We start from the raw sequence: 24,852 nt of genomic DNA, 5'->3' as shown, positions 1-24,852 counted from the left end.
AGGCAGTGGGCTTCCTGCCCCCGCAGGGAGCAAAGCAGTCCAAGCTGGCATGGGTTCCCCTCTGTGCCTCTTCATACTGGCTTCATACCTTAGAAATCTGATGAGGTTCGCTGAAGTATCCGACCAGGGGCCGTGCACAGCTTGACCTTCTGCTCACAAATAGGGAGGAACTAATAGGGGAAGTAGAAGTGGGTGACAACCTCGGAAGCAATGATCATGAGATGGTAGATTTCAGGATCCTGACCAAAGGAAGAAAAGAGAGTAGTAAAATACAAACCTTGGACTTCAAAATAGCAGATTTTGACTCCCTCCGAGATCTGATGGGCAGAATCCCCTGGGATATTAACATGAAGGGGAAAGGAGTCCAGGACAGCTGGCAGTATTTTAAAGAAGCCTTTAGAAAGAAACCATCCCAATGCATAGCAAGAGAGGCAAACATGGTAGGAGACCAGATTGGCTTAAACAGGAAATCCTTGGTGAACTTAAGCACAAAAAGGAAGCTTACAAAAAGTGGAAACTTAGACAAATGACCAGGAAGGGGTATAAATGAGAATGCTGGGGGGTTATCAGGAAGGCGAAAACGCAATTGGAATTGCGACTTGCAAGGAATGTGAAGGATAACAAGAAAGGTTTCTACAGGTATGTTAGCAAGAAGAAGGTGATCAGAGACGGTGTGGGGCCCCTACTGGATGAAGGAGGTAACCTAAGACAGATGATGTGGGGAAAGCTGAAGTACTCAATGCTTTTTTTGCCTTCGTATTCACGGACAAGGTGGGCCCCCAGATTAATGCGCTAAGTGACACAAGATGGGATGAAGATGGACTGCCCTTGGTGGGTAAAGTACAGGTTAGGAACTATTCAGAAAAGCTAAACGTACACAAATCCATGGGTCCGGACTTAATGAATCCGAAAGTATCGAAGGAGTTGGCAAATGTCATTGAGGAGCCTTTGGCCATTATCTTTGAAAAGTTGTGGAGACTGAGAGAGATCCCGGATGACTGGAAAATGGCAAATGTAATGCCCATCTTCAAAAAACCAAAGAAGGACGATCCTGGGAACTATAGGCTGGTCAGTCTTACCTCGGTTCCTGGAAAAATCATGGAAGGGATCCTTAAGGAATCAATTTTGAGGCACTTGGAAGAGAGGAAAGTGATCAGCAATAGTCAGCATGGACTCACAAAGGGCAAGTCGTGCCTGACCAATCTGATTAGCTTCTATGATGAGGTAACTGGTTCTGTGGGAAAGTCAGTGGATGTGATATACCTTGACTTTAGCAAGGCTTTTGATACGGTCTCCCACAATATTCTTGCCAGCAAGTGAAGGGAATGTGGACTGGAAAATTGGATGGTGAAGATGGATAGAAAGCTGGCTAGAAGGCTGGGCCCAACGGGTAGTGATCAACGGCTCGGTGTCAGGATGGTGGTCGGTGTCTAGTGGAGTGCCCCAAGGTTCAGTTCTAGGACCAGTTTTGTTCAATATCTTTATTAATTACCTGGATGATGGGATGGATTGCACCCTCAGCAAGTTTGCGGATGACACTAAGCTGGGGGGAAAGGTAGATACGCTTGAGGGCAGAGATAGGGTCCAGAGTGACTTAGACAAATTGGAGGATTGGGCCACAAGAAATCTGATGAGGTTCAGCAAGACAAGTGCAGAGTCCTGCAATTGGGACGGAAGAATCCCAAGCATTGTTACAGGCTGAGGACCAACCAGTTAAGTAGTAGCTCTGCAGAAAAGGACCTGTGAATGAGAAGCTGGATATGAGTCAACAGTGTGCCCTTGTAGACAAGAAGGCTAATGGCATATTAGGTTGCATTAAGAGGAGCACTGCCAGCAGATCCAGAGATGTAATTATTCCCCTTTATTCGGCTCTGGTGAGGTCACATCTGGAGTATTGTGTCCAGTTCTGGGCCCTGCACTAGAAAAAGGATGTGTACGCATTGGAGAGGGTCCAGTGGCGGGCAACCAAAATGATTAGGGGGCTGAAGGAGTTGGGTCTGTTTAGTCTGCAGAAGTGAAGAGGGAGGGGGTATTTGATAGCAGCCCTCAGCTTCCTGAAGGGAGATTCCAAAGAGGATGGAGAAAGGCTGTTCACGGTAGTGACAGATGTCAGAACAAGGAGCAATGGTTTCAAGTTGTGGTGGGAGAAGTCCAGGTTGGATATTAGGAAAAACTATTTCACTAGGAGAGTGGTGAAGCACTGGAATGGGTTACCCAGGGAAGTAGTGGAGTCTCCATCCCTAGAGATGTTTAAGTCTCGGCTTGACAAAGCTCTGGCTGGGTTGATTTAGTTGGGATTGGTCCTGCCTAAAGCAGGGGGCTGGACTTGATGGCCTTCTAAGGTCTCTACCAGCTCTGTGGTTCTATGATAGGACAAGTGTAGAGACCTGCACTTGGGACGGAAGAATACTAAGCATTGTTACAGGATGCGGTCTGACTGGCTAAGTAGCAGTTCTGCAGAAAAGGATCTGGGGATTACAGTGATTGAGAAGTTGGATACGAGTCAACAGGGTGCCCTTGTAGCCAAGAGGGCTAATGGCATATTAGGGCGCATTAGAAGGAGCATTGCAAGCAGATCCAAGAAATGATTATTCCCCTTTATTCAGCTTAGGTGAGGCCACATCTGGAGTATCGTGTCCAGTTCTGGGCCCCCCACTAGAGAAAGGAAGTGGACACATTGGAAATGGTCCAGCACAGGGTGACCAAAATGATTAGGAGGCTGGAATGTGAGGAGAGACTGAGGGATTTGGGTTTGTTTAGTCTGCAGAAGAGAAGAGGGAGGGGAGGGATCTGATAGCAGCCTTCAACTTCCTGAAGGGAGGTTCCAAAGAGGATGGAGAGAAGCTGTTCTCAGTAGTGACGGATGGCAGAACAAGGAGCAATGGTCTCACATTACAGTGGGAGAGGTCTAGGTTGGATATTAGGAAAAACCATTTCCCTAGGAGGGTGGTGAAGCACTGGAATGGGTTCCCTAAGGAGGTGGTGGAATCTCTATCCCTAGAGATTAAGTCTCGGCTTGACAAAGCCCTGGCTGGGTTGATTTAGTTGGGATTGGTCCTGCCTTGGGCAGGGGGCTGGATCTGATGACCTCCTGAGGTCTCTTCCAGCTCTATGATTCTAAATCCTTAGCTTCATACCTTAGAAATCCAGAGGGATTTCAGAAGTCTGTGTAGAACACCAGCTATTCTGTTACATGCTTTCTGAGACAGGATGACCAGAAATGAATACACACCTACAACAATACTACACACAGAAATAAATACTGTATTCAATGTGAGTGCATTCTTCTGATTTTTGCACTGACACTAAGGACTCATCTAGACTACGTGGAAGATTCAAAAGAGGATATGCAAATTCCGTGGGAATTTACATATCTTTTTCCGATCTCACTTTAGAAAGCGGAGCCCCCCCCTTTTCTGAAAAGCTGTGTATACCTCATTTTTTGAGAAAAAGCAGCTTTTTGAAAAAGGGGGGGGGTTGACAGAAAAACGCGTCTTGATTACTTTCTCTTTTGAAAGCTATGCTTTTGAAAGTGGAATCAGAAGATACGCAAATTCCTAAGGATATTTGCATATCCTCTTTTGAATATTCCACATAGTCTAGATGAGCCCTGAGAAATACTGCCTTCGGAGTGTGATGGGAGAGAGAAGATTCTGACAAATGTTCTAAAAAAGATTAAAATACTATGATATGATTAATTTGTGCCCCAGAGGAAATATAAAGAATAACCCCTTCATAAACTTTGGTTACAACCGGGTAAAGATCTGTAAAGATACAGATCCCAATAGACAGTTTTCCAAAGTTATCAAGCTCACATTGCAGGGGAGAGTTGAACCCAAGAACTGGAATGCCTGTGGGCATTTCTCAAAGGCCATGCTCTCTGAAATCTGTGAATATGATATTATGACTTCCTAAGGATAGCAAGGAATTTTTAAAATCCTGACATCTGTAATCTCTCACAGCTATGGAACCTAATATTAAATTCTCCAGAACTTATAACTGGATTCATGATGTATTGTAGAACTTCACAGTGGAGTGTCATGCATTACTGTTAAATTCAGAAAGCATTAGGGAAATGTATATGGATGAATGTAAACATTTCGTTTCTTCAAGTAGTAAGATCCATAAATCATAATTGGTTTGAGGCCTGTTTACATCTTGATGGAACATAGACCTGTCAGTCAGTGGCTTAGTTTATGACCTTACTAATGAAGAGATGACCTAACTTTCAGTATGGAAACTGGGATGCGTTGTAGATTTATTCTTAAAAAAATATATGTCTCAATGCAAGAGACAATGCTGCATATGTGAAAAACATGATTTTTTTTAATCTTCTATGCCTTAGCTATTTATAATCTGATTCACCAAAGGCTTTTAAATCTTTTTGTACCTTACAGGTAGCCAACAAGACAAAATTATGAAATCTATCTCCTGAATACTTCAGTTTTGTGTAGATGTATTTTTATTATTGGACAGGTAAAGAATGCTGTTCCACAACTTTTCCATTGGACACTGTGATTTGGGACAGAAAGCTTGCAGTACTGTCTCCTTTGACACTTTAGGGATAAAAGATTGCTTTGTCTCGAGAACCACCACCTCAATATGAAAATAGAGTACTGGTGTTCTGTGGACAGAACTGTTCATTTAAATGCTCATCTGACTGACGTGATTGCTATTAAAAAGCCAGTTGTTAAAGTAGTGGTAGAAATGTAGCCATGTTAGTCTGGTGCAGCTGAAACAAAAAACAGGACTGTGCTACACAGAGTTGTTAAAGTAGGCATCTTTAATAATTTCAGAAGAGTGTAGCAACAGCTTGGATGAAAAAAAGTACCAGTGTCTGTGCAAAGAGATAATTATTTGGACCTTTTCCATAAGTTGAATATAATGGATGTGCATTACAGTAGGGCTTCGTTTCTCAGCCATTAATTGACATTTCTATACTCTTTCTTCAAACCACAAGAGGAGAAAGATCTATTATAAGAATTTTGGAACTTAGTACCAGGGCCGGCTCTAGGTTTTTTACCGCCCCAAGCTATACAATTTTTGGCTGCTTCCCCCTCTCCTCCCTTGTCCCACTGCTGCAGGACAGGCTCTGAGGAGGAAAGCGCCCCTTTCACCTTGCGGCTCTTTGACTCCAGCCAAACCCAGCCTATGTCCTGTCTCCCCTCTACACACATCCTGACCCCTCTCCCACCCACTCACCGAACCCAGTTCTCTCCCATCCCAGGCAAACCCGACCCCTCAGTGACCGGACTCAGTCTGCCCTCCCTTCTGTCCCCCCACCTAATCCACCTTGTGCCCTCTCTTCCCTCCTAGCCAAACCCAATCCCTGCCCCCCACCGGACCAGTCCGCTCCCTTCTCCCACCTCCCCCCACTGACTGAACTCTGTCTCCTTTTCCTCTCCCTGCCAAACCCTCGTGTCCTCTCCCCACAGCACGCGCGGAAACTTCGGAATGCCCTGGGGGAGAGATGAAAGTGGCATGTGTCCCCCTGGGGATGTACGCAGACACAGCCGGGAAACGTTATGGGCAAAGCCAGGGACACTTCTCTCCCTCCCTCCCGCCGCTAAATCTCTGAATCCCCTCCAGTGGCTCCTCACCGCCAGACCAACCAGATCGGGCTGCAAAGTAGCTCTTCCCTCCCCCCAGCCTAGGTGCCTCTGCTTTAATCATCCTGGCCCAGGCAGGGCCTTTCTTCTGCCCGGCCCCACTAAGGCTGCAGCTCTCCCCTCCCTCCACACCCAGCACTGAGGCAGAGAAAAGCGGGGGGGGGGGGGGGGGAGAGTCGTCCCCATTTGCCAATGTGCGCTACTCTCCTTCCCCTCCCCCACACACTCCTGCAAACTCCTTGGCCAATGGTGCCTGTTCCGGCCGGAGGGGTCACTAGTAAGACAGGTGGAGAGATGACTACAGGCACCTGGCTCACAGCGTGATCTCTGGCTGCAGTGACCTGGGCTGCCCCTTGCCTGGCCCTGGATCACTCTGTGCAGCCTGCCCCGCACAGCCCTGGGAGAGCGGCTCGCACACCAGGGCCGTAGCGCTCCGCCGCCGCCGCTGTTCTTAAAGCCCATGGTGCGCCCCCCTGCACGTCTGGCCATGCTGGCTAGTGCCAGTCAGAGGAGCGCAAACTATCCCCGGGTGCTGGAGTCTACTTCATGGTAGGCTCCCTCGGGCATTTCCTGCTCCGTGGCTGCTGGGTGCTGGGCAGCGGCAGCTGCTCCGGGAAGGCGACTGGAATGACGCGTGGCCAGTGCTCCAGTCGGGGCCGCCCTACCCGAACGCCCTCTTGTGCTAGCTAGAGGATGCACTTTTCTCCCTGGTGCCAAGGGAAGGCAGCAAGGCAGCCCCAGAACCGTAACGTCATGGCGCCTCAGCCATCACTGCGGGGCTATGAGCACGGCTTGCCCCGCACACCCCACCTGCAGAGGGTGACTCGCTGCTGGCCCATCACGCGTTCCACTGCCCCGCCCATTGCCTTGGGCAGCCACAGGCAAGCCCGCGTCAGGCAGTAAGAGTCAGGAGTTCTCTGGCCAGTGTCTCTCAGGGACAGCCAGAATGCCCCTGGCAATGTGCCGTTCCAAGCACGTGCTTGTTTTGCTGGTGCCTAGAGCCAGCCCTGCTTAGTACTCTGAAAATATCTTTACCAAGACCGAGCTTGTAATCACCTCCTCCAGGAAGAAGCCCTTTGAATGAGCTGCGATAAATAACAAAAGAAAATTATAACTTTAGCTATACTATGTTGTAAATCTCAGATCAGCTGTGACATTCAGCCATGTAGCCTAACCTAAACTAAAATATTATACATCAGTAAAAAAACAAAATCTTTGTAAAGCATGCCAGGAGGATGTACAGGGGTTCACAAAATAATCTATATCCACTTACTGGGTGATCAAGACTGCAGAGACTGATCTCCCAGGGGTCTATTTAGCAAGTCTCGTAAGGACCTAAGTTTCCTATAAGCTGCAGGGCAGGACGGCCATGTAGGTACTAAATTAGCCCTGCCTAGACATTTAGAGATTCTGTGCAGGGAGCTTCCTGGTAGGGAGGGGCACTCCCTGAGCAACAGAACCTCCCTGCTCCAGACAACGAGTGAGCAGAGCGTGCGGTGGGGGAGGGGACATAAGGAGGAGGGAGGAAGGGACTAAGTATGTATGTGGCTGGGATGGGAAGTTTGGAGCGTGCAAACAGTATGCGACTCAGAGAGGAGAGGTTTGATTAGAAATCTGACCACAGCACCTGTGTTTGCCTGCAGGTTCCTGTGAGGAAATGCAGCACACTCCTCTAGCTTCCTGGTCCGGGAGAAAGGGAGCAGACTGCATCGGGATAGGTGGGCGAAGTAGGGGGTGATGTCTGTATAGTGAGGAGCCAGCAGAGGGGAGTTTGTTTGGGGTGTCTTAACTTGCTCCCATCTGGACTGTAGGCAGCAAGAGCCAGACTGTCTGTCTCAGCACAGCAGCCCTAGTTGGGCTGCAGACTTAGGACTCTTTCCTGAGCTGGGGCACGCTGTATGGAGTGGTGCCAAACTTTCAGGTAGGTTAAAAGCTTTTAGGCTGCTTTTGAATACTGGAACAAAAGGCCAAGCTCATGACATTTGCATAATTACATTTCAAACAAAGTTTACATAAGTGTTAATAGCTTAAAAGAATCCTTTCCTTTCTTACCTTAACAGAGGATTTTTTAAATTTTATTTTTAGTGTTGTACAGATCTGCAAACTCTGATCTGAATAATTTTTTTTTAAATCCTGTGTCACTAGCAAAGGATAAATTGTTAAAACTGGAAGAACTTTACCATGGATCCTGTTTTATTTGTTTGGCCTTTTAATTTGAGTTGGATTCTGGGCAAGTGCTCCAAGGGCTTCTACTCTGAGTTAGACACACACATAAGTTGAAAGTTTCAAACCAGAACTTTCATCAGTTTTACAGACCTCTGTTTCATTTGCATTGCATGGAAATGTATAAGCCGGAGTGAATGCCTTTTACTCTCCTTTCCAGTGTCAGTAAATACTTTATTATTATTTTCAAGAAGAGCATGCCTCATAGATTTGTTTGGCATCTTAAAAGCTGTGCATATTTTTTAGGCTTTTACTTAATGGCCATGTCTTTGAATTATTTATATAACTATTTGTAGTGTGCCCCAACTCTAGCTTGAGTTGTTAGAAAAGACCACAATTCATATATTGAAAGGGTAGTGTTAGTTTTCTTTATTTGATTTCATATTAAGCACTGTTCCTTGTTAATTATCCTTTGTTTTAATATATTGTCTTCCATATCTATGGGCTGTTTAAAATATATATTTATACCTAGTTTTTTGTTCGTACAGGGACACACTGTGCATCCATATACAAACTTAGTATTGGTGGTGCATATAAGACATTTCAACTGGTCCAAAAAAAAATTCAGCCCGTCCAAGGATGGAAAATGTTAGAGGGAACACTGGTAAGGACCCACTAAATCTATCGCTGATCTTGCTCCCATCAACTCTAGTACTCCTCCAGCTTGCGAGGAGTAAGGGAAGTCAATGGGAGAGTTTCTCCTGCCAACCCCCCCAGAGCAGGGACACCACAGAAATTTGAACTATGGTACACTGCTATTCACATAGCTGGAGTTGCATACTTTAATTCAGCTTTGCTCCCCCTCCCCCCAGCATACACCTGGCTCTAGACTTGCTCTATAGACATGCTATAATTAACCCTCTTCTGAAGTAGAGCATATGCCTACATGCTGCAGTTGGGAGTGAGCCTCCCACAACAGAGACAGCCTCGCACTAGCAAGGCTCAAGCTAACATGCTAAAAATAGCTGTGTGGGGCTTACAGATGCACCAGAAACTCAGACTACCCACCTGAGCTCAAGCCTAGAGTCACAATGTCCACACAGCTAATTTTAGTGCTAGCTCAAGTGCAAGTAGCTTGAGTCTATCTAACTGGCCTTCATTGCTAGCTCCTAGCTGCAATGTAGATACACCCAGAGAGGGTTACTGTGGTAGAGGGCTTTTGAGGGAGCAGTGAGTATGAGGAATGGTGGAAGAGACAACCCCAAAATTCTCTGGAATAAGTATAATTTCTGCTTTAGATTCCATATTTTCTCTCTTCTCTTGAACCTATCCCTAGTCATCCTTCATTCAGCACAGGCATAATAGGGATGTTAAATTTTGATTGACTAATTTAATAGATGATGCAATTTGCATCGACTATGCGATTAGTCGATTAAGGCACCTTCACCTTTGAAGTGTAGTGTTGCTACACTTCAAAGGTGAAAGCGCTACGCTACGGGCAAGGTGCCAGTGAGGGACTCAAGCAGTCCCCTGCTGGCCCCATTCTCTCCAGCGCATTTCAAAGCAGAAATGCCACATGGAAACTGGGGTGAGCTGGGAACTCTGAGTCCCCAGCTGACTCCGGGCACCATGCAGCACTGCCACATTGAAACACTGTGTAGAGCCTGATGGTGGGCTCCTTGCAGCATTTCAAAGTGGCAGTACCACATGAAGACTAGGGTTAGTGGGGTACTCCCCTCTGACTCCCAGCTCCACATGGCGCTGCTGCTTTGAAATGCCTCCTGCAGCCTGGAGCCAGCTGGGGACTCCTGCGCTGACCCTGAGCTCCATGTGGCACTGCCACTTTGAAATGCCTTATGCAACCTGGCCGCAGGCTGCACATGACATTTCAAAGTGGCAGCATCGTGTGGAGTCCAGGGTCTGGCCCCGGGCTCCATATGATGCTTCTGCTTTGAAGCACACCCTCTTCTCCTCCTCTTGCTGCCTCTTTCTGATAGAGGCTGCAAGATGTGTGTGTGGGGGGGAACCGACTAGTGGACTAGAGTGCTGACTAACTGATAAGCATTTCCTTATCAGACATTCGACTAGCTGTTCACATTCCTAAGACATAATACACAGCCTTAAATGCAATTATCTGCAAGAGAATTGCTCAAATTTCCAGAATGAGCAGGAAATTGTTCACCACCAAACACAATAAATTTTATCTATAATCATTGGTTAAAACTTAGTTACTATGATTTTTGTTTCTAAAGAACAATGCCCTCTACTAAAATGCCAGTTTCATTTTTGCTAGCATCTTTTTAACCACTAAGTATGCCAAAGAAAAACAAGACCTCACATGAGTAAAACACTTGAGGGCCCTATCGCAGACTCAAATATATTCAATGTCAAATGTTTATTCCTCACTTCAAGAGATGAATATTCTGCAACTGCTTTTATGGGTGATGAACTGACCTTTCCAGGAATTTAAAGTTATCAGTTTCTACCACCTTCATAATCCACTATGGGATTTAAAAAAAAAAAAACAGTTTCTCTCCTTGAGATGCCGTTAGGACCCCCTACCAATATGACATTTCTTAATCCTATCTTATTTTCCAGGTCATCAATTTGATCTTTCAGTGAGCTTATAGCTGTTGGCATTCTCATTTAGAAAAGTGTCATGTTCATTGATCTTTATCTTCATGTCTTACATTTTTCTCTAAGCCTGCTGCAGTGGTAACAAAATATTTTGAACTTTTCCCCCCATTCCACACATTTTAGCCTGAATTAGCATTGACTGTTAGCTAAGGTATGATGAGTTAATACAAAATAAGTGTAGCATCACTTGGTAAATCAAATATACTTCCTATTGATACAAAACTGCAAGCTGCGAGGCCTGGTTCACAAATACTGTAAGAGTGATAAATCAAAATCCTTAAAACATATTGGCTTAATTTTGGCATTGAAAAGGTCTCTCTCCCCCCTCCCTCTGTCCCCTCCTAAACAACAATTAAAATCAAGCAAAAACAATTAGCTTAAGACACCAAAATGCATCAAAGACAATAAAAATAGACATGCTATAAAAAGCTGCCAAATCTAATTCTGCTTATAAAACTCCCAATGTTTCATTCTTTTCTTAAAAAATAAAATTCTCAGAAAGATCACAATGGTATTAGTATTTTTTATAAACAGAATTCATCTTCTTACTATATCTTTTAGAAATGTGCATCTGTCAGTCCATCCATGAATCCTTATGTCCAATAACTAAACAGGCAAAGCTAGGGCCACCAAATTTGGAATGCATCTTCCTTTTATCATAACTTAAAGCAAGGCCAGGGTTTCCTTGTGCCCGGGCAATGGGATGTGCCCGGAATTAGATTATTTCTCATAAAATGGGAAGGGAGGAGTCTGGCAGAAGGGACAATTATACTGCAAAATGACCACAGGGAAGCAGGAAGGGCCAGAGATGCAGACCAGGACAGTTATAACCCCATTGGGTCATTGGGGTGGAGAAAAGGACAGATATCTACTATCTATTTGAGAGTGTTTGTCTGTGTATCTGTTGCCCAGCTAGGGGCCGTACACCCCTCTCCCAGCTGTGCCCGCTGTACAGGCAATGGACAGGTGCCTCTCACCTGGCCCCAAGCTGCTGTGGTGAGAGAGGGCTGCAGTTGTCCTCTCTCCCTGAAGCAACCTGCATACTGAATCTCTGCATACTGAACCAGTCCCACCCCAGAGCAATGATTTAAATGAAAAATAACAAAACTTATTTGAGTTAAGGACTCGAGAAACGCCAGGGAAAATCTTCTAGTAGCAAATAAAATTGAATTACCCTGGGAAAATTCTGCGCTATGATTTCAGACCGTGTAACCAAAGCTTGGAGGAAAGAGGGAAGACAAATTTTCTAAAATGTGGTGGAAAACATGAAAAAGAAAGACTAACCACTGCAAACAGTAATAGTACAAACATACCTAGGCAGCTGTGATAAAATGAAGTAACAGCACTATCCCTGGGGCAGTTGAAGGCACTTCTTTTCATCTTTCAAGCAAGGTGATAATTCCTAGTATCATAATTTATATCCCTAACTTTAATAAAAAACTTAACAAAAACTTGAGCTTTCCAACTCTGACAAAACTAGAAGAACAATAAATAAATAAGTCCTCATTCATATTGCGCCAGTTTTAATAACAATAGAAATTTCAACTCATGCAAAAGACTGAGCACGTGACTTCTATGGTCAATTTAAAACATGCTATTCAGTTTAGGCCAAGTTGCTTAGCAATCCATTTAAAATAAATTGAAATAAGAATGTCCACACATAGACTTGCATGTTTTAAATAATTTAAAAATAATTTTAAGTTAATCAGTGCATTTTTCTTATATAGACAAAAGTTTTGAGAACAAGCAGATGAAGGAAATTTAGGGCTTCACCTCGTTCTTGGTGAGTGTCAGACATCACATAGAATATTATAAAACGATGCCACTTATGGAGGTAGGATTTACGTGTCGTATGCCACCTACTGTTAATTAACATGTGCCTCATGTCCTGAGAGCAGGAGAGCTCAGATGCTTGGAGCCAGTTAGGTTACACACAGTCAGGTGCATGCGGTCAATAGCTGGGTGAAGAATTGTGCCGTGCTGCTGAGACAGTAAATTGAACAGATTCAGTAGCCGTCGTGGTTCGGCAACCGACATTCTTGACAGCTGTGTTAGCCAGACCTGTCGGGGCCAGAAAGGCGCTATCAGAATTACTGTTGCGCCGTCTGCTGCTATTTTCTCCAAAACTCTTGGGATGAGTGGAAGAGAAGGAAAGGCGTACAGCAATTGATGATGACTCCAGTCCAGCAGGAAGGCATCCCCCAAGGAGTCTTTGCTGATGCCCGTTCCTGAGCAATACTGACAACATTTTCTGTTGTGTTGGGTGGTGAGCAAGTCTACACTGGGGAAGCCCCAGAGTTGGAAAATGTGACGGAGCACCTCGGTGTGTAACTCCCACTCGTGTTGTGAGAGGAAATGCCTGCTCAGAGTATCGGCGATCACATTGTCCTTGCCGGAAAGGTATGCTGCTGTTATGGTAATACCTTGCCGAATTGCCCAATTCCACAGGTGTACCGCCTCTGCTCAAAGAGAGCGGGAGCATGCCCCTCCTTGCCTGTTGACATAATACACCGTGCATATGTTGTCAGTGAGAATCTGTATTGAGCGACCTCGAATGATGTGGAGGAAATGCTTGAAAGCATTGAAGACTGCCCTTAGTTCGAGAAAGTTTATATGTTGTAGTGATTCCGGGGGTGTCCAGAGACCCTGCGCCCGATGCTCCTGAAGGTGAGCGCCCCAACCGAGCAGGGAGGCATCTGTCGTGATCTGTAGTGCTGGCTTGCGGGCATGAAAGTGGTCCCCTTCCAGTATATTGTTGGGGCTGTCCCACCATGCCAAGGAAGTCCGGACCTGTGTTGGCACCGAAACCACCCTGTTTGTACTGTGCATCCGAGGCGTGTACACGGTGAACAACCAATGTTGAAGATTGCGAAGATGAAGCCTGGCATGCGGAACCACATATGTGGTGGCTGCCATATGCCCCAACAACTGTAAACAGGTGAGTATTCGGGACTGGGGAGATATTGATACTGACTGCACCAAGTCCTGTATGAGATGAAACCTCTTTAGAGGCAAATATGCCCTCCCGGTCAGGGACTCGAGTCTTGCTCCGATAAACTCCAGGTCGCGAGTTGGCGTCAGGAAGGACTTCTCTAGATTGATTAGAAGTCCAAGGGCTGTAAATAGAGTGGTAGTGGTGGACACTGCCCTCGTGGCCTCGTCGACAGTGGAAGCCTTCAGGAGGCAATCGTATAGGTATGGAAATATTGTAATGTCGAGGCGCCGTAGGTAAGCCGCCACTACCGCTGGGTTTTGGAGAAAACTCATGGGGCTGCCGAGAGACCAAAGGGTAGTACACGGTACTGATAGTGGTTGGACCCCACTACGAAACGAAGGAATCTTCTGTGAGCAGGATGTATTGTTATGTGAAAGTAAGCGTCCTGAAGATTGAGGGATGCGAACCAATCCCCTTTGTCAAGAGCAGGAATGATTGAAGATAACGTGACCATCTTGGATTTTTGTCGTCTGAGATGACGGTTGAGTCGGCATAAGTCCAGGATAGGCCTCCAACCCCCTGACTTTTTCTGGGTGAGGAAGTATTGAGAATAGAATCCTCTTCCCACAAAGCGAGTCAGTACCCTTTCCACCGCTCCTAACCTGAGTGAGAGACTTCCTGGTGAAGAAGAGTCTCGTGAGAAGGGTCCCTGAAAAGAGACGGGTAAGGGAGGGAGGAAGGGGGAAGAGAAGTGAAGGGAATGGCATATCCTGAGGTGATTACGTCGTGAACCCACCGGTCGGTGGATATGAGAGCCCAACGATGTTGATAGGGCCTGAGATGATGACGGAACACTCCTTGTGTGATGTTTGGAGTCTCTGTCAAAGGGGTGGTCCACAGTCCCTCGATCAACATATCAAACCTGCTGCCGGCCCTTCTGCTGGGAGGACGCTTTGTTAGGCGGTTGACGACGCTTTTGGGGGCGCTCTCTTGGCCTCTGTTGTTCATATGGCTTGTTTCGAGATGTCGCATAAGAAAAAGGCCTTTGCCTATTATAGGGAACATATTTTCTACGCTTATAGGGAGGTGTGAACATTCCAAGCGTTTTTAAAGTTGTATGTGTATCCTTGCCCGAGTGGAAGACCTGATCGGTTTACTGGGCGAAGAGTGACTGGCGATTGAAAGGCAAATCTTCCACCTTGGCCTGCAACTCCTTCAGAACAGCAGCCTGGTGCAGCCAAGACGCTCGACGCATGACTATGGCTGAAGCTGTGGATCTAGCGGCTGCATCAGCCGTGTCGAGTGCAATCTGCAAGGCTGTTTGGGCAATTGTATAGCCCTCCTGGATTACCACCTTAAGAATCTGGCACTTGGAATCAGGCAAGTGTTCAAATAGAGGGACCAACTTTGAATAGTTGTCGCAATCATGATTTGCCAGTTGTGCTGCAAAGTTACACATCCTCAGAGCTGACGTAGCAGAGGAATATATTTTCCTGCCCAAGACATCCAGGCGTTTAGCCTCCTTGTCATTAGAAGCATTCTTGGCCTGGGACATTTTTACTCTTTGTTGTGCAGCGTCCACAAGGGAGTTGGGCTGAGGATGTGTAAACAGGAACTCCATACCCTTCTGGCTTATGAAGTACTTCTTGTCCGACCTCTTATTAGTAGGTAAGGATGTAGCTGGAGTCTGCCAGATGTCATTGGCAACCTCTAAGATAGTGTCATCAAAGGGAAAGGCAAGCTTCGACTTTTGGGAGGGTTGTAAATTCTTTAGCAACCAATGCTGTTTCTGCTGCACATCCGTGGTCTGGATGTCCCGGGATTGAGCAACTCTTTTGAAGAGCTCCTGGAATTGTTTGTGGTCCTCCATAGGAGACAAGTCACCGGGGACCATTGCATCATCAGGCGACGAAGAGGAGTGGCGTGCTGGAGAATCAGGGCACTGCTGCTCCTGATGAGGAGTGTGGTCCTGCTTGTCTTCCTGATAGCTTGAATCCACATCTCCAGCAGAGGACGGTGGAGCGACTTAACGTGCAGACTCGCCTGAAGCGTGTGGTGACTCAGGTCGAGATAACTGCGGTGAGCATGACTGCAAATGCCTTCTGCAATGAGACGAAAGGAAGAGCACTCGTGGTAACATCGCTCGTACCGCCTGTCGTAGCACGGAGACCGGCTGTGTCTTCTGAGCGTGTCGTAGCAACAAGAATATGCTGGACTTGGAGACCATGGTGATAAGGATCTCCTGGATTAGTGAGGAGACCGCGAACAGTGGTTCCGGTAGTATCGACGTGGCGGTGAGCGACGAGGTGACCTATAGTAGTGCTCTCTGGGAAGTGTGTAACGATGACAACGATGATGGGTATAAGAACAGACCGAGGCAGGTGAGTCAGGTCCAGGGGAGAAGGACATACGGTCCGGTGTCAGCAATGGTGTCCGAACCTGTGCAGAACTGTGTTGCCTTTTGGATGGCACTGAGGAAGTGAAGGAAGGCTGGGGAACCGCTAGTGGCAGCAAGGCAGGCAGCAAGGGAGGCTCTGTAAATTGATCCTCTGCAGAGCTCAAGCTCTGTGCTGCTGGATCAGGTGATGACGTCATGGCCTCAGGCTGCACCGGCAGAGTCTCCTGCTGCAGTGCTGTATTTGGTGCCGGTGCCTCTGGCACCGGGGAGCATGGGATGGCACTGAGGAAAAGCCCTGCGGGTGCCGGTACAGCTAGCTGCGCTTGCGCATGCGCAGAACGTCTCGGTGCCGGGGCTTCCCCTGCTGGCTCCACAGCAGCCGTTAGAGCCGTTGCCGGCACCGACTCCGCTCGCAAGCCCTCTTTGGGTGCCGGAGCGGAGTCCTTATGGCGGGCTACAGAAGGGGCCGAGATACATAAAGCAAGAAACGAAGTCTAACTAAGAGATCTCCCTTTCCCCTCAGAGAGGCAAAGGGAGCCTAATGTAACTCCGTCTGTGACTGCAGACGGTTGGAGAGAAACTGGCAGGACAGAACCGCGCTCAGCTGAGAGGCGCGAGCAGGCAGTTGTGCATGCGCGGTCCGGTAGGGGGCTACTGCTATGAAAAATTCCTCCAGTTTGCGGCGCTGGGACAAGCACAGCATCTCGAGTGGAGTACCCACGGGGACACTACTCGATGAAGAACTGTAAAATATCACTATATTGCTTAGAGGTGAGCACCATGAGTTACACCAACATATGCACTGGCATGGACAGAGATATGTTGGCCAGAGGGCTTCTCCCACTGACATAGCTACCGCCTTTCGCAGAGGTGAATTTATTATGATGACAAGAGAACTCTCTCCCATCAGCATACGGCATCTTCACCAGATACGCTACAGCAGTGTATCTGCGCTGCTACAGCACTTATAGGATAGATAATCTCTAAGTTATTCAGAAGACAAACTCCAACATATTCCTATACCTGCTGCCAGAGTGCACGAAGGCCCAGATTTTTAAAGGGACAGTAACTCCTCTCTTAACATTGTAGTTATGTTCTTGAAATATGCTACTTTAAGTGAAACTATGTTAAAAAAATCCCATTTCTCCATAATAATTTTAATGTAAAGAGGGAGAATTAGATTCCAGGGGAATTTTTTTCAGCAGACAAAAGACAATATACACACACAATATACTTTTTAAACCATTTCAAACAATGTAATACTGTACATAGTAAGGATGATTGTGAAGCTTGGTGGAGGTCACTGACTCAGAGGGTGGAATATTTCCCAGGAATGTCTTGCTACAGAATGATGAACTATCATTTGTCTGAACCCTCAAGGATTAACACGTTGTTAATAAAGGTTCACACTCTACAAGGCAGCACGGACTGAGTGATTTAGAGCAGCGTTTCCCAAACTATGGGCCTGGTACCAGGCTGCGGGAAAAAAATACCGGGTAGAGTTGCCCCCGGGTGCCACGGTAGGGGGGCACCAGGCTGGGGTGGAAGCAGAGCGCATAGCGCCATGAGCTGTGGCAAGTGGCAAACCTGGTCTATATGGAAATACTCTCTGTAGGTTTGTGCTACTTCTGATAGCAGTTTCCTATAGGAGTATTTCCTTACAATTGTACAGATAAGAAAATGCTAGCAGTAGCACATTTTTCTAAGGTAGCAGCTTTCTACATTACAGGAGCGCTGTCGGGCCACATGATCCCTGTGCAAACAAACCTCCGAGGCAGGGCCAAGCAGCAGGAGCAGCCACTTTAAAGATAGGGTTATTCTACCTGGCTCTGAGGAAGGGGGAGAGGGATTGGGCTAGGGCAGGGAAGCTGGGGGTGCCTGGCTCTGGGGGATAGGCATTGGATTAGAGTGGGGCGGGTGGTGTTCTGGGGCAGAAGGGACATTAGGTTGGAGCAGGTGGGCTGGGGATGCCTGGATGTGGGGGAGGGGTGGGTGCATTGGGGATACTTATAATTTTTTAAATGGAGTACTTTATAAAATATTATAAAGTTGAAAAATGCTGCTCTAAACCAGTGTTTCTCAACCAGTAGTATGACTACCCTCAGTGGTACTTGAGAGAAGTCTGTAGGGTACATCAACACAACTGAAATTTGGAGCAAACTGAATTTTTTGTTTAAGTTATTCAGGTCTTTATAATTTTTGTACTTTTTACAGCCAAAAATTTCATCACCCACCTGGCTAAGATTAAGTTGTTTAAACAAATGTGTTGCAATGGTAGAGAATTTTTGTGTATGTCTGAAAACTGTGCTGGGGATACTGATAATTTTTTTAAAGGGGGGTACTTTATAAAAAAATGGTTGAGAAACACTGCTCCAAACCATTCCTGTTGGCCTCCCTGTTTCCTTTCTCCTTTGGCAAGTTGGGAAGGTAGCAGTTTTGGTAAAAATATATCAGATATGTGCAAACAGTGCCCTCTCTACCTCAACTTGTGCTGGATAATCCGGGCCTCAATTCTAAAGGTATTAGCATTACTGAGGTGATCAATTCCCTCCATGTGTTGTTGTGGATAGTGCACGTTGGGGCCTGCCCCAAACTGGAAGGGGTGGGGGAAGATGCAGTACATCCCCCGGGGTCCAGCTAAGCCATGAGCCAGGTTCAGGGCCCTATCTCATGGCGGCAGGTGGGGGAAGAGGGGAGATTTTGCTTTTGCCCCAGGGCACATAACACCCTTGCTACTCTTCTGATGCTAGGGGGTGCCAGGCTGGGCTGCGGGTGGGGGGGGGGGGGAGTAGGTAGAGGGCGCTGGGCTCACCTGGGCTGCAGGAGGAGGGAGGTGCCAGGAACCTGGGGCTAGACTCAAGGGGAGGGAGGCGCAGGAAATCAGAGCTGAGCTCAGCAGTTTTGTGAGGCTTGGGGGGGAAAATGGGGCTCAGCTGTGGGGGAGGCATGCAGGGAACCAGTGTGGAGCTCAACTGGGCAAAGGTGGATGGGGGAAGGCATAGGGAACAGAAGGACAGCTCAGCTGGGCTGTGAAGGGCTGCAGGGAACTGGTACTGCACTCCCTTGGATTGTGGGGGATGGTTTTGGGGGAGGTGCAGGGAACCAGTGGGGGTGGGCAGCTCAGTTGGGTTGCAGGGGAGGGAGGTGCAAAGAAGCCTAGTGGGGAAGGAGGGAACCAGGAGCCCTGAAATGACCTCCCCTGGTCCAAAAAATCCCTCATCTGGAACCAGTCAGATTTGGGAAACCCTTGTCTAGCCAGCTTTCTATTCATCTTACAGTCCATTTATCCAATCCATATTCCCTTAACTTGCTGGTAAGAATATTGTGGGTAACCATATCAAAAGCTTTGCTAACGCTGGCACTGGGGAGGACCAGAAACAACTTATTTGCATATTCATCATTTGCTTCATGAATATGCAAATGAATGTTCCAGGTCCTCCAAAAACTCATGAATGGATTTACTAGTCCCCATGTCAAAACGTTCGGGAACCCCTGATTTAGAGTGAGGAAATGCAGCAGACCTGTTTTGTGTAGATGTGGTACAGAGCGGGAGAGCTCAGTCAGAGAGACATCCTGACATCAGCAACACATTGCCTCCAAGTAGGGGACTCCCAGCAGCAGAACTGCCCCCAGGCGCATACAGGACTTTACAGGGAACTTAGGGGAGATGATGGGGGAGCTCCAAGCCTCCCCATGAGGACAGGCTGCTTTTCTAGAAAACCCCGCAAGTAGTGAACAAAGCAAGAGGGCAAACGACTTACAAGAGAGCCTTGCACAACTTCAAATGAGCATGTGCTCTAATAGACAAGCAATGTACCAATGAAATAATGTTAACCAGGACAATGTTAAGTGAGGAGTTACTGTGTTTAGACATTGCTGCACTCAGCATTGCCTCACCTGATTCAGAAGTCTAAATATCATTTTCATGTGACTAAAATTCATGCTAATAAAACTACAGTTGGAGACGTTTCCTTCCTCTGGAAAGGCACAACAGACAGATATATAGCATGATAGATGCCAACTCTGTGAGTGCTCAGTACTCACCAGCAACAAAGAAGCTCTCCCGCTGCTCCTCTCCCTTCCAGCGCCTCCCGCCTGCCACAAAACAGCCATTTGGCAGTGGGTCACTCTGGGAGGGAGTGGGAAAAGCGTGGATGCTTGGGGAAAGGAGGTTGGGGTAGAGGTAGGGTGGGGGCAGAGCAGGGATAGGGAAGACATGGCAGGGGTGGGGCTTGGGGGGGAAGAGAGGTTGTGGGGGTGGAGGCAGAGCAGAGACAGGAAGAGGTGGGAGATGGGGGGGGAAGGGTTAGAATGGCTACAGCAACCCAGCTAGAGAGGAAGTTGGTGACTATGGATAGTGCAGTTTCTATGTCTGCATGAAATATTTACCCCCCCACTTCTACACCAGAGTTCTTTAGTCTTCTACAGCATATAAATACCATGGTAATGTAAAAATTCAGAGCCATGGGTGTTTGATTCAGTGGAGCAAAATTGCCCAATTAAACTCAAACAATGAAAACAGTTGAGAATCCTGGATGCTGGTCATATGATGAAAGGTGCTAATAAAAACAACTATCCATTAAAAAAAGGCCATAAAAACTGTTGGGATATGTAAAATGAATACGGGATGGTGGAAAGGATTTCAGCCAAAGCAGGCATTACCCTTGGACATGCTCTTTCCCTTCATTTTGCAGCCTAGAAAAATAGATAAGCATGCAGCTGTTCCACTTTGTTGTGTCTTTTGCTTATCCTCATTGGCGCTGTATAAAATATCTTCAGAGTTAAAATCTTTGTGAGCTCTGTAACCTTTTAGTTTGTAGCATAGGAATGTGTTGATTTAATTAGAAATTCTGTAAATAGTAATTAGGGGTGGGTATAATTGTATTCATTATTTGCTTATTAATATTAATTTTATGGAGTTAACATTACTAAATAAGGTTTTAGGGAAAGTAGTGGTAGATGTGTGAATTAACACACTAAAATAGATAAAAGGGTCTGACTAATACCAGGTTGTTGCCACTCGGACATTGTGTTGAACGTCCGAGGTATACATGTGTAGGCAATAAAGCAGTTCCTTTTACCCCATCTACTCCTGGGTCGCCTGTTTCTTCTCTAACAAAAACATTACAAACACACATATAAAGTTCTATGTAAAGCCCTTAAATCACTTCTCATTTCTTGAAAAATGTATAGCATGTTCCACAACACTGAAGGCACGAGTTAAAGACATAACAGCAGTTTACCTGAGGATTTTCTTGGGAACCTGAGATGGTGAAGAATGACTCTTAATTTTCTGTTCAGAATCTTCTGGCAACATCTCTTCCATTTCTGCGTTGTCCTTTGCCACTGTATCTCTATTTGGAGACTCCACTCCAGGCTTGTTCTGGTTGGTGTTTGGTTCAGCCTGTGCTGGTTCACATCTATACATGAAAACAATGGATGGCTTCTCACTGGAGTCTGTTTTTGACTCACTGAACCAATGGTGACGTTGAACTGGAGGAGGAGGCAGCATATGTATAACAGTTCCATCAAGACCCACTAGTTTCCCTTTTTCTCTTTCCTTCTCTTTTTCTTCCTCATCATCAGTCTTTCTGCGACGGAAGAAGCTCTTAAAGGAGATCCAGCGCTTGGGCTTTGCATCAGCAGCTCGTCTACCTTCTGAATGGAGTACTGCCTCTGCCTCTGTGGATCTAGTGGGACTGGTTGGTTTGTTCCAGTTGCTGAAATGTCTTTGCAACAGATTACTTGCATGATAGGGTGAAGAAGTGGAACGTGGAGGGGGAAATGGAGGTGCTTGTTCTATTTTGGGACTTATGATATTATGGGTGCCTGTTACTGGCTTTGAAGAGTGGGTGGTAAGTGGCTTTGAAAGTGTGTCCTTCTGCATTTTAGTGGTAGTGCTTTCTGCGGCATTGGATACTTCAGTATCACTGATGGACTGTGTGGTAAAGAGAGATTTGGGTCGCACCACGTTGCTTTTAATGGTATCTGCATCAGGTGGTAGGGAATATAATTCTTCCACACTGCAAGATTTGGACCCCGATTGAGGTGTTTCTGGAGGAGACTGAGGGGGCTGGATAGAAGCCACGATCTGAGAAAGCACTACATTTGCATTTTCCCTATTACTGCTGCCACTAGAAGCATCCTGTGCTCCTTCCATTTTGGCTGTAGGCTCTTGACTTGTCTTCTGGACTCTGGTTGGGGAACTGTGGCCAGAACTATGGCTTATTTGTGCTGAGGGCTGACCTTTACTGAGACAGCTATTATACTCTTGAATTTTCTGAGCCACAGATCCTAGTCTACACTCTGTGCTATTACCCTTGGGTTGGATAAATTCAGAGGGTTTGCTGGGTATGTTTTCAGAGACTTTGCTCTCTGTTTCTATTTCTTCATATGTGTGGCTTATTACACTTGTAGTTTTATCTTTGATTGATAGTTCTCCACTGGTCCCCAGAAAACTTTTATAGATGGCTAAATTATCATATGCATTTGGATTGATTACAATAGGAACTTTGATAGCATTCTTTGAACTTCTAGCATATGTAGGCTCATCATGAATGATAATTGGGAAAGGTGGCATGCCAGCATTGTTGTAACTATTAAATTTTATTTCAGACAAATTGGGTGACTTTACTGGGATGGTTTTTGAAGAAATATTTGTGGCTGTAGGTGAAGTAGGAGCAGATTTGTGGCTGCTTTTCCTTGGAGGGACTGATGGTCCTGAGCTGTTAGCAATTAATTCCACCTTAGGTATCTTTTGTCGTGGGCTAGTACTAGATGTCCATACTTCTTGGTATCTGACTGCACTGGATTTCTTTAGATTGGCATTTACTCGCCCAGATGATGCAGTAGTAGATATAATCTGTGTACTTAGAGTTCCTGGTGAATTTGGGTTAGAGGGCGTACTGTTTGTATCTGAGCTTTCAGTTTGACCATCCATACATTCATTGGTCATGGCTGCTGACACATCCACTATAGTATATGGCCTGCACACTGGTTGTTCCATATTCACCACTCTGTAAGGTTTGGCTTGATCTTCCATTGGTACCAAGTTTATAGTCACTGCTTGACCAGTAACTTCTGTCGGACTTTTGCTTTCTTGATTATCACTTTGTACTGCAATCTTGCCATCCTTCTCTTCCAATCTAAGTGCAAGAACTGCCTTGTGAGTCTCTAGAATTTTTGTAGTGTTTCTGGAAGCTTTTGACACATCTTTTACTTGCTGCTTATCACAAAGACTCTCATAATCTGGCTCAATCAACTTGATCTCCTTAGGGATACAGGGAGATAACCCTCCATTGCAGAGTTTTTGAGATGAACTGCTGGTTGTTTCAGACCGAGACTCTTCTGTCAAAGAAGAATCAGGAGATGTGGAATCAGATGATACCATACTCTGCAGGCTTTCCTGACCATAAAGGATCACAGTTTCTTCTCCATAACCATTTAGAATTTCATCATAGCTATCATCATAGTCTACGGCACAGATCCTCTGGAGAGACTTGTTCCTTAAAGGCACAGTGTTCCATTTTTTGTCAACACAAAACCGGACAGGAGACAAAGTGTTAGCTCTAAAGTTAGCAAAGCGAGGTTGGCCCCGCATACGAATTTCCATTGCTAGTAACTCTTCATCACTTTCATCCCAACTTTCATGTTCTTCTTGCATGCTGGCAAAAAACATATCATCCTCACTCTCATCTCCACTGGAGAATTCTGGGTAACAGAAGCGCCCACCTTCATTACTTATTACTTCAGTGCTTCCACTCAGAATAACATGCTTACTATGAGAATCCTTCATTCCACCCATCATGCAGCTTGGAGGGATCTGTCTTTCTAATGATCTTTTATAGCAATTATTTATTCTTCCCAAGAACATTTCCTTTGAGTTCATTTCATTTGCTGCTAGCTGAGGTGTGGTGTCCAAACCTACAATTTCCTTTAACACTTCTGTCAGTCCATTATCATTATTATTTGGTATCTTACCTACACTATCATTGTTGCCATAAGGCCTATGAATGTGGCTATAACCTTCAATTTCATCTTCGTTATTATTGTTCGGTGGCTTTTTGTTCAAGACAGCCTTGTTTCGGTTCCATCCTTTAATTATCGGCTTGTTCTCACAATGATCTGGTGTGCTGATCTCACCACTGATACTCTGCCCATCTACCACCACCATGGTGGGTTTCACAGCTATCGTGGGTTTCTTTGCTACAGGGGGTCGGAAATTTCCTGTATTTCTACCACGGTGATTGTTGCTGTGATTTGCATTGGTTTTCAGATTACCATGAGAGAGGGGAGCCTTTTCAGAGGCTGGGGCCAGCTGGTGCAAGCTTTTGGGTTTGAAGCAATTTTTACATTCACCAGGTTTCCAGACGTGTTCAGTGAAGGTGTTGCAAGCAGACATTTTCCCAGAGCTTTGCATCTGATGTTCCAGTGTTCAGTGCATGGTAAGAACTTCATCCATTTGTTTTCACTCTGCTCATTTATTCTGGTTACTTCTTCAAATAGTGATCTTTCTAAAAAATGAAAGAGAGGAAACAAAAGATAAGAATGGGGAAAAGCCATAACATTCAGTGACAAATGAAGGACTTTGTTTACAATCATATTCTGACAATTTCTCCTTTTAAAACACTTACTCCTGGGGGAATTCTGTGCTGCTGTGCAGTGCAAAATTTACAGAGAATCATTGTTCTGTGCAGAAATGCATTCTCTCTTTCAGAGTTCCTACCTGCCACTAAGGACCACCGGTCTGGGCGGAGCCAAGCTCCACAGCTCGGGGGAAGAGAGAGAGAGAGAGAGAGAGAGAGAGAGAGAGAGGGAACTGGAGGGTTCCTGGCAACTGTGGTTCCTAGCAGGACATGAAGAAGGAGGCAGCATGTGGGTCATGGCCTCACAGTCAGTTAATCACTCCACCCAGCAGAGATGGAGGACCTGTGCAGTGTCAACTTTGCACCACCCAAGACTGAAATCAGCACAGGAAACTTCATACAAGTCTGGTCTGACTAACATCAGGATGTTTCTCCGTATGGATCCCTGGGCTCTGGGGGGAGAGGATGCAGGTGTTTGGGCTGAGAGAAGCCACATGGCTGGACTCTGGGGCAATGTGCATGTGT

At 46.1% G+C, this 24,852-nt stretch overlaps 1 protein-coding gene across 3 annotated transcripts in view; it reads right to left on the bottom strand.

Annotated features, from left to right (window-relative positions):
* The window catches only part of PEAK1 (pseudopodium enriched atypical kinase 1), a 208,403-nt gene that overhangs the window by 39,602 nt on the left and 143,949 nt on the right, over positions 1–24,852 (bottom strand). For 2 of the 3 annotated variants that reach the window (XM_075897375.2, XM_075897376.2), the window contains one exon: positions 20,986–24,255. In XM_075897375.2, coding sequence (XP_075753490.1) covers positions 20,986–24,161 — 3,176 coding nt within the window. In that variant the 5' untranslated portion in view covers positions 24,162–24,255. Of the gene's footprint in view, positions 1–18,045; positions 18,050–20,985; positions 24,256–24,852 lie in introns of all 3 variants that reach the window. The other variant, XM_089781972.1, reaches the window with a different exon arrangement.

The sequence above is a fragment of the Pelodiscus sinensis genome, chromosome 14 (genome assembly GCF_052426305.1).
Source record: "Pelodiscus sinensis isolate ZL-2025 chromosome 14, ASM5242630v1, whole genome shotgun sequence".
NCBI classification, from domain to species: Eukaryota; Metazoa; Chordata; order Testudines; family Trionychidae; genus Pelodiscus; species Pelodiscus sinensis.
The sequence above is the reverse complement of the archived record's forward strand: the minus strand, read 5'-3'. Positions and strand labels throughout refer to the sequence as shown.